Source organism: Oreochromis aureus, linkage group 3 (genome assembly GCF_013358895.1).
Source record: "Oreochromis aureus strain Israel breed Guangdong linkage group 3, ZZ_aureus, whole genome shotgun sequence".
In the NCBI taxonomy this organism is placed as follows: Eukaryota; Metazoa; Chordata; class Actinopteri; order Cichliformes; family Cichlidae; genus Oreochromis; species Oreochromis aureus.
The window spans coordinates 38,526,905-38,539,654 of NC_052944.1; the positions used below are offsets into that span (position 1 = coordinate 38,526,905).

Genomic DNA, 12,750 nt, shown 5'->3' on the forward strand with positions numbered 1-12,750 from the left:
TTTGGTGATGATGATGATTGATGCTGTTTCAGTACTTCAACCTGTTGTCACTATTTTGGTCAAAACACTTACAGCTATTAAAGTCCACTTGGGTCCAAAAAAAATATAGAAATCCTCTCAGCTTATTGCACCAGCATGCATCTGCACTTATATAACTATCATTAGCTTAAAGCTTGAAGTGTTTAAGTTATGTGCTAACTAAAAATTAAGACAAGATGACAGTTTATTAAACTTTTAATGAAATTTGCAGATTGTCTCAGTGAAGTTTAATAAACTCACCCGTCTGCTCCTTGCTATCTAAAATATAACAGGACAACAAAGGCAGTGACGAGCAGTCAAGCTTGCAGCCTCCTGTTCATGCTTGCACAGCAGAATCCTTGTGGTCATCGCACACATTTGAAATTTAACAGATAGTTAGTAATAAAGAATAATTGGGTAATCAGTACTTTTAACTGCATTTAAGTAGACGTTTTCTAAAAGTGAGTCAGGCACAGTAGCTTTGTCAAAAGGAAAATACACAGAGCAGCATGAGAGTGGCTTCTTGTTAAACATCATTTTAAATGGTTGGCTCCCATATTGTTTTGTAGTTCCTTCATTTTTTTTAAATTGGAGATTTTAAAATGAACAGGAATTTCAAATCTCAAAACCCCATCCTGGAGCCAGGCCTAGGGAGGCAGTTCAAAGAACTCACTGGGCCCAATGGGCTGAGCGCAGCCCACATAGATGTCAGTGGTCAGAGCGGAGTCCCTGGTCCAATCCCCAGCTGGCTATCAGGTCTGCTTTTATTTTTGTCTTTTAATGTTGTGTATTGTGTTCTACTCTGTTGCTATAAATGTGTTATATAAATTATTTTTACTCTCTTCGGGGTTTTTTTTTGTTCTCGTGCTCTCACCTGCAGCTTACATCTATATCAGATCAGGAGTTTGGAGTTGTCTCTGTTGTCATGGTTTTAGCTGAATTTGGTTGTGAAATATCAGAAGACATTTAATTATTTACAAAACAATGTTTAGTAGTTCTTTAAGGAGCAATAAGTTACTACGAAAATGACTCTAAGTGGGGTTTTTTTTCAGTTTTAAGAAAAACTCTTTTCTTTCTAACTCACCAGCTGGCAACAAGCAGAAACGAAGACTGATTTTGAGTCTTTGATGTTGAGATAAAACTTCTGTATCTTCTATCTTGCCATCTGTAAACAACGACGTCCTCCTGACGTATGACGGGATCTTCACGTCAGTCACCTTCCTGTTGTGCTGAGATGATCATATGCATCTTGACTCAGATGACGGTGGGGTTCAGGCTGGAGGTCGGGCTGGAACACTCAGTTATATCAACTTTTGTTTCCATGTGACAAGGCAAGATGACATCATCAGCTAGAGTAGCCACAGTAGGATGGGACGATCGTGGCTCAAGAGTTGGCGGTTCGTCTTGTAATCGGAAGGTTGCTGGTTCGAGCCCCGGCTCGGACAGTCTCGGTCGTTATGTCTTTGGGCCAGACACCTACTGGTGATGGCCAGAGGGGCCGATGGTGCGATATGGCAGCCTTGCTTCTGTCAGTCTGCCCCAGGGCACCTGTGGCTACAACTGTAACTTGCCTCCACCAGTGTGAGAGTGAATGAATAGTGGAATTGTAAAGTGCTTTGAGGGTCTCGAAAAGCACTATATAAATGCAATCTGTTATTATTATTATTATTATTATTATAGGCTGAAGAGATGGTAAATGGCCTGATTCTTATATAACACTTTTCTACTCTCCCGGAGTTCTCAAAGCGCTGTATACAACAAGCCTCATTCACCCCATTCACACCCACTCATACAAGCACTTCTAACATCAAGTGCAATCTAACCAACATTCACACATTCACACTCCGATAAACTCATCGGAGGGCAACTTGGGGTTAGTATCTTGCCCAAGGATATTTGGCATCCAGACTTGGGAAGCCAAGAATCGAACCACCAATCTTCCAATCAGTAGTTGATCTGTTCTGCCACCTGAGCCACAGACACCAGCAACCACATGAAACTGACCTGAGTACAGAAAAAAAAAATAGATGAAAGTAATTTAAATTTGATATTAAAAAAACAAAGAAGAAAATCCTCACTGGTGTTGAACTTCTCAGTGAAATTAAACACTATCTGTGACTTCATATCAACTTTTCACCACCAATAACTTCACAAAATGATCAGTCACAATCATGAATGATCTGAGACATACGTTGGAAAGCACCTTGGCTCACTCTCTCATTCCCCAAAGATGGAACATAAAAACCACAATGTGGTTTTCATCTTGGTTGGAGAACACTGGACAAGCTCTTTGTCCTCTTGAGGATATTTAAAGGTGTGTGGGAGTTTGAATTTGTGGACCTGGAAAAGGCATTTGATCATCTTGAGTATGAGGTGTTTGGCCCATTGCTACGAGACATTTGGTCCCTGTACAACCACTGCAGGAGCTCCAATGCTTTGCAAGTTTGACTCGATCCCAGTTGGTGTTGTACTCCACCTGTGGGGTTTTAAGTCACTGATTCTGTTTCTAATTTTTATGGGTAGTTTTACTGCATAGCAAGGTGATGGAAGGTTTCCACTTTGGGTGACCTCAGAATATCATCTTTGTTTTTTGCAGATGATGGGGTTCTATTCACTTCATTAGGTGGTGTCCTCCAACTAGTGCTACAGCAGTTCATAGCAGAGTGTGAAGCGGTGGGAATGAAAATCAGCACCTCCAAATCTGAGGCTATTGTCCTAAGCGATCCAGGGCGACCGTATCTCAGGGGGTTGGGAAGGGCACCTATAACCGAAAGGTCGCCGGTTCGATCCCCGGCCTCTCTGTCCTGGTCGTTGTGTCCTTGGGCAAGACACTTTACCCTACTGCCTACTGGTGTTGGCCAGAGGGGCCGATGGCGCGATATGGAAGCCTCGCTTCTGTCAGTCTGCCCCAGGGCAGCTGTGGCTACAACCGTAGCTTGCCTCCACCAGTGTGTGAATGTGAGCGTGAATGAATAATGTCATTGTAAAGCGCTTTGGGTGCCTTGAAAAGCGCTATATAAATCCAATGCATTATTATTATTATTAAGCTGGAGCGGTTTAAGAATCTGGGGATGTTGTTCATGCATGTGGAGATGTGGGCATCTCTGCTTAGACTGCTGTCCCTATGACCTACATAATATATATATGAATATTTGGAAAAAAAAACTTTTTTATGACACATACCCCAAAATTCACCTTTTTTAAAAATAAGTCAATTTAACAGAGAACGGGCATGTTTCACAGTCACCTGGTAGATTAAAAACCAGAAACTTGTCACTGAAAGGCAGAAAGTTTCTGGTTTTTGAGTGAGGCTACACCCCCACGCTGCCCACTGCAAGCCTCATTCCTGCAAAAGGTAGATTGCATCGCTTTGAAAGGCATAGTGCTCTGTGGTAGAGCCCACGATCACACATGCAGAGTGATATGAGTCAGCAATAACTGCTCACACAATCAAATGTTAAATTAGTTTCATCTGCAGATCTTAAAATCATCTCTGCCTGTTTGAACATCTTCACAAGAAGACAAATCATCTTCTACGGTCAGGACATGCCTGTTTTAATGAAGTCACGGTGTCAAGTGTGTAAATGAGGACATTACTGGTCATCTTACTGGATATTACAGGATATGTCATTGTTTCCATGCTAACCCACCTCTGACCCTCTTTTTTCTTCTCTCCTCTGTTCTGTTTTTGTAAAGTTGCAGCATTGTTTAGAAGCAGGAAGATGGATGTGAGAGTAATGACTCATGAAAGAGTGGGAACTGAACACGAAGTTTTGCAGCCTAGAGCCACCCACGCTGATTAGTCACCAAATACTACCCCACCACCTCTACCATTACAAATAAAGGAACACATAAATGTGTGTGTCTGTGTGTATATGCATTGTAGTTTACCTTCAAAAGGTACGAGGGCAATAACAAACTGTAAAAAGCCAGCAATAAAATTTGAGAAATACTCTAACTCCACAATATTCATGTCAATATGAAAAGCAAACATTAAAAAATTGTGCTTTCAAGGAACGTAGCCTGCCCACCTGAGGCTTCTCGTTCTTTGACAAAGGGTAAAACCTGTTGTGTAACTTGATGGTGGCTACTCCTACTTCAGGCTCTTCACTCTCACATAAAATGGGGGAAGGTGACGTAGGTGTTGAAATGGCAGTGAGATTTGTGAAACAAACAGCTAAGTTTTCACCTTCATCATTATCATGGCTGAAACTGAAATATAAATGTTTAAGAAATATTGGATCAACGTTACCACACAGATGAAACCTGACAGTGCTGCTGAAATAACATTGATTTATTTTTTTAATGTGTTCTTCCACACATGTGACAGGTGAGCTGTTAGATTATAGTATTTCATTAATCACAAAATCACAGTGTTTTGATCATGTTCTGGAGAGTTTGTGGAAGTGAGTTTTTACATTTTGTTTTATCGAGTTATTTATTTGTTTGTTTGGTCATTTAAATTCAGAATAAGTCTGGCAATTAAAAACAAAAAGAAAAAAGTCCTCATAGGTGTTGAACTTCCCAGTGCAGTTAAACACTTTCCATGAATTCATACCAACCTTTCAGCACCCGTAACTTTATTAAATTATTTACAATGTGCAGCATCAATACATTTTCCTGACAACATAACCAAGAAAAAAAAGTGGTCACTTCAGGGATGTAAATAACAATGACATAACTACTGGTTCTTTGAAAAGAGCAATCAGTCAAAGAGTCACGAATGATCTTCTGATTCTTGCTTTATATTTGTTTTGTGGTGATCCTACTTTATTTTGTGTTTTGTGTATTTTAATCATCTATTTTTGACACACATTAGAAACAATCTTGACTCAGACATTATTGTGCTTTGCATTAATTCTAAACTTTTCCCCAAACAAATAAACATCACTTCAAAATCACACAGGCCATCATCAAAGTTTTCCTGATGATGCTTTCAAAATTCTTTTTTTTCAGTAACTTTAGCATCTTCAATATGAGAAAGAGACAAGAAACGGAGCCACTGATGAACACGAGTCACCAGCCTCTTGTCCCTCTGTGTCCATCTCACCCTGCATGGACACAGCATGTGATACATCTATGGACACATTATTTTAGAGTACAGCACTTTTCTACTCAATGTGTGCACGCACAGCACTTTATACAACATGTCCCATTTACACATCCATGCATGCACACTAAGTGCTTTTTCTTCAACATTCACACTTCAGAGTGACAAATGCACAATCTTAAATATAAACATACGTATATACATGTATGCGTATGTACGCATGTGTATGTATAACTTGCACATATCTTTCTGGTGTAAATGTAAATGCCTGTGTTATTGGGTAGATACTTACGTTATAGTGTGTTACACACATTCCCTGAGTAGATACTCCTGAAACTTATGTCTATTTTTATCTACTTCTCCTATCCTAAAACAAACAATGTAAAACTACATGATGCCAATGGAGAGATGCCAAACTGTGTTTCATTGTTCTGGTAACAGTGACATTAAAGATCGAATCTATTTTTTTTTTCTGTTCCTCCTTTTGATTTACTGAAAACGAATCACAACTGAAAAAAAAAATCAAAATTACAACAAAAGCCTGATGTCTTCAGTTGAATCAAGTAGGGTAGCAGCTATGAGTCTCTTCTTTCCTTCTGACACAAAGTGAAAATTGAATCACAGAGAAGCACCAGGTTCACCTATCCAGTCAGAGGCATTGTTAAGTGATCAGAAATGTTGGGCTCTTTACCTACACAAGCACATTTTATAAGACAGATTTCTAAGGAAGTTTAGAACAGCACCTCTCAGAGACTTCACACTGAGAGCTGACAGCACAGGCAACTACACCCCCATGCTTCCTATTGCAAAACCACATTCATGTCAATACATACAGATTACAGTCCATTCAGAGGTGTAAGGCTCTGTGGTTAAGTCCAGGCTCACGCGATGAGTGATATCAGTCAATTATAACTGCTCACATGATCAAACGTTAGCTTCACATGTACAGCTCTTGAAATCATTTCTGCCTTTTTCACTATCTTCATCATCCACAACATCATCTTCACATCCCCTGCTCTCTGCCTGGATCGTCTTTCTCCCTCTTCCCATTCTTTCCCTGTCATATAGTTCTTCTCCAGCTCTCTCTGTTCCTCACTTATTCTCTTTTAGAGTAGTAGTCTCTACATTTGTTTCACAATAAAAGCTTCCTCTAAAAGAGCATGTAATTAGAAAAAAATGGTAAATTTTGTGTAAATATAGAATATAATTACAGTTTGATCAATAAACAGAAGGAATATGAAAAAGTCAGGTTTCTTCATCAGATAATGTGACGGTTGTTGACTTTTTGGATTATTTGCAGTGTTTTCAGTGTTTGATGAACTTTTGCACTTTGTGCTGCCCAAAAGTGTCTTATTATTACTCATTATGGTGTAAACCAGGAATCACTGACAGCTTTTGAGATGGATTTTTTTGAAATAAATTAATTAATTGTCAGTTCTTGCTTGAGGTAAGATGCTTTGGTTAATCAATCAACAGCGGGACAAAATAACGTGAAGACACTTCCAAAAAACCAGCGGATGGGAGCAGAAAGGCTCCTGAATAAACTTGAGATCTGTGTGTAACTGCTGGATATCTGAACAGATGCATTTGTAGTCACTGTGCCCGGTGCTCATATTACTGTTTTTATTTTATTTTTATTTATTTGTTGTCTTTGGTTCTGGTTGCTATGTTATTTCCTCAGAGAAGACACATGACTAAACCATTAAAGAGAAATACTGCAAATGAGCTTTTCACTCTCCATGTCAACATGAGAGCCACAATTCAGAACAAGCTGCTTTCAAACTGCTGGTTTGAGTTCGACAAAGGATAAAACCCCCTAAGTGATATATGTTTTTACGGTGGTTACCAACTGTCAAGTAACGCGGGGTCGTACATGTAACAGGTCGGCTGTTAGTTAGATTTATGTGGTAGAACTGTTTGTAGCAAAAACAAATTAATTCTTTATCTCACCTTTCAATTTTATGTGTAACATTTAAATTACTATAGTTATTATGGCAACTTGTGAGAGGTAATAATGGTTCTTTTTTGGTATTTTGGTGTATATACCACAAAAAACTGAGTAAAAAAGTTGTTGTTAGAAGACATTTTAAGAGAAACCGTAGCCTGTCACACACTCACATCCCAGAGAGACCAGAGAATGCTACCATAACCAGAAACCAGGGTCAGGCTTGTGTTATTGTTATTGTCTTAGTTTTTGTTAGTAGCTCAGGTTTCAGAGCTTTGGATGCTGAACATCAGCTGGTGATTCAAATAAGCTGGTGGTGAAGCTTCAACTTCTGTACTTTGAATAGCAAGTTTAAAAAGCAGGCTCTCCACTGGCACTGATGGCACTCTTGGCATTTGAGTTGACCAAAGATACCAGGAGAGTCGGTGCAGCTGAACGATGAGGCTGTGTGGATAGGGAAAGCCCACGTTTGTCTCACACAAGCCCTGAGTGGCTGTGCCTACACAGGGCCAACAGCACTGTGTAGGCATGGAAATTACTACTTGAGGTCAGTGTTGTAGGTTGAATTCTACTGCTAAATGCTGAGGGCAAGCGTATGACTGGAAACAGGTTCATACAAGCCTGATTCAATTCTAAGAAACTGGCAGAGGTTGGAGGAGAAGTATGGGCTCAAAATGTGGTCATAAATATTTTAATAAACCAGTTAAATAATTTGGAATTCCCCATCTGTGCCGTCACTAAACCTGCTGCTAAAGAAGGCGCATCGTTGTTCAGTGCATCAAGGTTTTGTTACATTAAAATGAACTGCAGTTAATGTTTTTAAATTGCAACACAAATTGATTTCTGATCCATAAGAATAAAGAGAGGAAACGTTAAAATTCATACTTTATAAATCAGAAACAGCAATGTTTGAAAGAGACCCACCTTTATTTTTAAATAAAATTTAAAAAAAGCAACCTCTTAAAAACAGCATTACCATAAATCAGCTTTGATGACACTGGTTATTATTTTAGTCAAAGACAGCTGCTCTGCTCAAAGCACTTTAGTTATGACTGTAAAGTGACTGAAGGGCATTTTAAAGTTCACTAGATTAAAAAAACTATATAAAAATATTAAAATATTGTATATTTATATATTTTTTTTAAATATTTTTTATTTTACATATATATTATATATTTTATTTTACATATTTTACTTGATACCACTACAGCCAAACAAAAAACCACAGAAAAGAACGTCGACCTAAATGCTTCTCTGTGTCCTTGTACAGGTTTCCTCACATGAAACTAAATTGGACAGAAGATTTGCTCAAACAGTCACGAAATGTTTTTCACGCTTTTGAAGTTTGATCCCAGAAGTCAACTTTGGCATAAATGATGGTTGTTGTTTCTGTATTTTAACTGTCTTGTTTAAACCTGGGGTTCAGCGTGACTCCAGATAAATTACAGGACATTGTGAAATCCTCCTGCTGTAGATCCGCCGTATCCACATGAGGCTGGAAACGTTGTTGCTTTGAATCCTTCAACAAAAAATTAAGTGAAGTGGGTGATGCTTTCACCTCTGTTAATGTTTCCAGTGTGTCCAAGAGTAAGGCACCTATGAAGCTGCACTCGCAAGCTGGAGTAAGAAAGAGCAGACACACACACAGTTTTCCTTGATTTCCATCCTTCAGCCATGAGGTAAATGCATAAAATCAAAGATTCAAGTCTTTTACATACTTCTGTTTTTCGACGCTTTGACTCAGTGAACCAGAGTCCTGCGACTGCGACACAGAGCAGAATAAACCCACAGAAAACCACAAGTGGGATCAGTCGGCTCCGACGGGACAAACCACCTGCCAGGAAAAACCAAACAGAGATGAGATCTACTGTAAGACACAACATGAATGTCACATTTATTAAACTATCAAGCACAGAAGTTACATAATAATGAAATAAAGTTTGAATTACTGAGATATCACTGCTGATGGTCAGGACTGGTAGCTTTATTGCTTCACAGAAAGACAAGAGATCAGAGCTGCTTAAGGAAAGTACACTTCACTTCCTGTATGTGCTTCAAATTAAGAGGTGAAGGTGTTAAGGACAACACAGAGGCTGCCATCAGTGAGAGAAAACCACACCATAAAGATGATTTTGATCCAGCTGTAAACTGGTTATTTTAAGACTTTTTGACTGTCTTGATTTGTTCCTCATTTTCTCACCTTTACTGGGAAACTCGTCAGCAAGATCAGGAGTTTGGAAAGTTTCAGGATGCAGCGGTGTCTCTGTTGTCACAGTTTCAGCTGAATTTAAATTTGGCAGAACAGAAGATTTTAAATTATTAACAGTATATTCAAATATTCTTCAATGAGCAAAAATAAGTTGTTGGTAAAATAACCCAAGTACGCAGTAAGTTTAAAACCAAACAACAAAAATCTTTTCAGTCTGACTCACCAACAATCAGACTAACAGTTGAAGACTTTGTTTGACTCTTTAACTTTGGGACGAAACATCTGTATCTTCCTTCATCTTCTTGTGTCACATTAGTGATTCTTAGTGAGATGTTTCCTTCTCTCAGGCCATCTTTAAACAACGCCGTCCTCCCGAAGTATGATGGGATTTTCATGTCAGTCATTTCCCTGTTGTGCCTGTATAGATGTACATATTCCATATTACGATCGGGCCTCGACCACTCCACCGTCAGTCCCACCACGTTAACCTTTGGCTCCACGTGACACGGCAGGATGACATCATCACCTGGAGCAGCTACGATAGGCTGAGGAGATCCAACCACATGTAACTGACCTGAGCAGGAGAAAAATAAAGAAAATAAAGAAATGCATCCTGCTGAAAACCAAGTTAAGTATGACAATTCAAAAAAATGTCTTTATTGATGCTAAAACTTTCCGTGAAATTATATCCAACTTTTTAGTATAAAATGTGACTAAGAGCAAACTTTACTTTGTACAACTTGATTCAGGAAAAGAAAAGGCAGAGCTGCAAAGAATAAGACAATAGAATAAATCCAAGATGAACAAAAGATCAAAAGTTTTTTTGTTTTTTTTTAAATCTCTTTTGAGGAACTTGTGGTTTGCTTTGGTTATGATCTAACATCCGCCTTAGACACATTCCTCGGAGTTGGACCCCCGACCAAGTTCCAAAGGCCAATGTTGTCACCACTACGTTATCCAGTTATACGTGTGCGAAAGAAATATTTTAAAATAAATAAACGCAAAAGTCATATATACTACACGTTTTCTGCATCATCTGCCAGTATAACAGACTTTCAGACTGGTGCTACATCATCACTTCCATTATCATTATTTCTATATTTGTGTATAAACTCTCAAGTGTAAACACGGTGACAGCGCATCAGAAGCACAGCCAAAAAAAAGATGATTAACATGAATTAAAGTTTAAATGTTTTCTTGTGGAGGTATGTAATAACGACAGGAGAGGTCTCAGTGTCTCACTCCAACTTTTATTAACCAACTCTCTCTGAACCTCACATACAGTAAGCGCCAAAATCTCCACCCCAGCACTTCCCTTCCACTTGGGTGTGAGTGGAGCCGCCTGGCGGTCCGCCACACATACCCCCCCTGAACACACAGTTAGGTCTCATACTGGAGGACAGACCCGTGCAGGACGGTGGTCCCCTCCTGGTCTGTGACGTTTCCACTGGCCGCCCTCGCCCAGTGGTTCCCGTTTCCTGGCGTCGTCAAGTTTTTGACTCGGTACATGCTCTCTCTCATCCGGGGGTCCGGGCCTCTGTTAAACTGGTCAGCTCTAAATTTGTTTGGCCAGGCCTTCGCAAATCTGTTAAGGAATGGGCGTCGGCGTGCATTCCCTGCCAGCGTGCGAAGGTTCATAAACACACCAAGGCGCCCCTGGAGCAGTTCTTCATACCCGGCAAACGTTTCGATCACGTCGGGGTCACCAATGTGGAGGTATGTAATAACGACAGGAGAGGTCTCAGTGTCTCACTCCAACTTTTATTAACCGACTCTCTGAACCTCACATACAGTAAGCGCCAAAATCTCCACCCCAGCACTTCCCTTCCACTTGGGTGTGAGTGGAGCCGCCTGGCGGTCCACCACATTCTAAAGAAATGAAGTAACTAGTATTTCAGAATTATTACTTTTTTAATTGCAGTGAAATCTTATCTTCAACAGGCTTGAGAGCAAAACGCAGCTTACAGCTGAGAGAGACACACTGAACCTAAACTCTGCTACATCCATCTACAGTGAGAGTGAGGCAGAAACTGTCTCATGGCAGTTGATAAATGCTGAAAAAGTGCAGCTCTAACAGTCTCAGTAAAATGTGCAACATGGACAGGTTTGGGTCTCTGAAATCAGCACAGCTTTAATTTTAGAACCAAAGCCTGTTTTAAAATAGATCCAAAGCTCCACACAGCTGTGGGGCAGGCTTCAGGTCTCTACATCGTATTCTTGCATTGAATGTAAGTTACATTATTCTAAAAGTAAAAAAAATAATGGTAAATAACACCAAGAGTTCCACAAAAGAGCACCTGTAACTTCAAAAACAGTGATTAAGAAGATTAAGAAGAGCAAAATCAAATCACTGACAGAAAGATTCCTCTGTTTGGGAAGCATGTGGAGGGCAAAGTGGATCCTGACTCTCATCGATTACACGTCAGTTAACAAAAAGGAATCAGTTGCATGCACTTTATCCTTGTTTATAACCTTATAACCTGAACGTTTTGTGCTCTTCCTTCTTTATTTACATGTTCCAATTCATGTATTATAGCTTAGTGGCTCATTTACAACATACACTGAAAGCTAGCTTGGCTCAGGCTGTAAACACTGTGGAAATGTGGCTTTGGTTAATGCTACATGTGTCTCTATACAAGCAAGCATTAATAAAATGAATCATTTTCACAGCTAATTAGCACCACCATCCCAGAATAACTGATCATTTCAGAAAATTTCTATTTGGCTGTTTAGCTACAGGTTTAAAAATAAATGAATAAAGAATAATAAAAATAAATGAATTAAGTTAGTAAAAATCTTTAAACTGACACAGAAACTAGAAACTTCTATAGTGAAATGCTCAAATCTGACTGTGCAAATTCCCTGCTGACTCGGCCTCAGGATGGCTAGAGGCAAGAATCAAGTGCACCCAAATGAGCGCATCATTGATCATGTGCACATCACACAGAGGGAGAGTGGGAGTGAAAGACGAAAGGCGCAGCGACAGAGCATGGCAGTTGTAACGCAGTTTGTGTGATTCCATGTTAATGAAACTAAAACCATGCTTATAGTCACCAATACTGCACCTGCCACAATTATAAGTGCATATCTGGCTGTACCACAGTTGGATTTATCATGGCAAGCCCTGCTGTAACCAGTTCTTCTGTGAAGTTTCATTAAAGACAGACACCTCACCCAGTAGACAGCTCACATCAGCCAAGTATGATGGAGATGGCGATTGCTTCATCATTTGGCATTCCTAAACCCAAACTGACTGTATTCAGCTCAGGGAAAGAGAGTGATTTTCTTATGCTTAAAAAGGGTCTGGACAGCTTACTTGGTCCGCACAAGCATTTAAGTGAAGACTATAAGTATCAGATCCTGCTTGACCATCTCACATTCCCATCTGCACTTCAAGTGGCAAAGAGGTATGTCAACAGTCAGACCCCATACACAAGTGCCATGCAAGCGCTCACACAGAGGTACGGACAGCCAAGGCAGCTAGTGCACGGAGAACTGAAGGCCATTCTGAATGCCCCACCAGTCAGG

The 12,750-nt window shown here is 39.8% G+C and overlaps 1 protein-coding gene across 1 annotated transcript; it reads right to left on the reverse strand.

The window, feature by feature from the left end:
* Positions 1-7,943: 7,943 nt before the first annotated feature.
* Positions 7,944-9,971, reverse strand: LOC120437732 (putative selection and upkeep of intraepithelial T-cells protein 1 homolog). Its single transcript, XM_039608277.1, has 5 exons — positions 9,953-9,971; positions 9,446-9,796; positions 9,214-9,294; positions 8,732-8,847; positions 7,944-8,630 (listed from the first exon to the last, which is right to left on the reverse strand). The coding sequence occupies exons 2-5, from the start codon at positions 9,660-9,662 to the stop codon at positions 8,610-8,612; spliced, it is 435 nt and encodes a 144-aa protein (XP_039464211.1). The 5' UTR covers positions 9,663-9,796; positions 9,953-9,971; the 3' UTR covers positions 7,944-8,609.
* Positions 9,972-12,750: the final 2,779 nt, after the last annotated feature.

Bases quoted from the DNA above. Each gene is read 5' to 3' on its own strand.
- LOC120437732 (XM_039608277.1), bottom strand. From the start codon at position 9,662: ATGGAATATGTACATCTATACAGGCACAACAGGGAAATGACTGACATG. The intron at 9,295-9,445 runs GTGAGTCAGACT...ATTTAAATTCAG, and splicing joins AACTGTTAGTCTGATTGTTG to CTGAAACTGTGACAACAGAG. The intron at 8,848-9,213 runs GTGAGAAAATGA...TTTTCCTGGCAG, and splicing joins TGACGAGTTTCCCAGTAAAG to GTGGTTTGTCCCGTCGGAGC.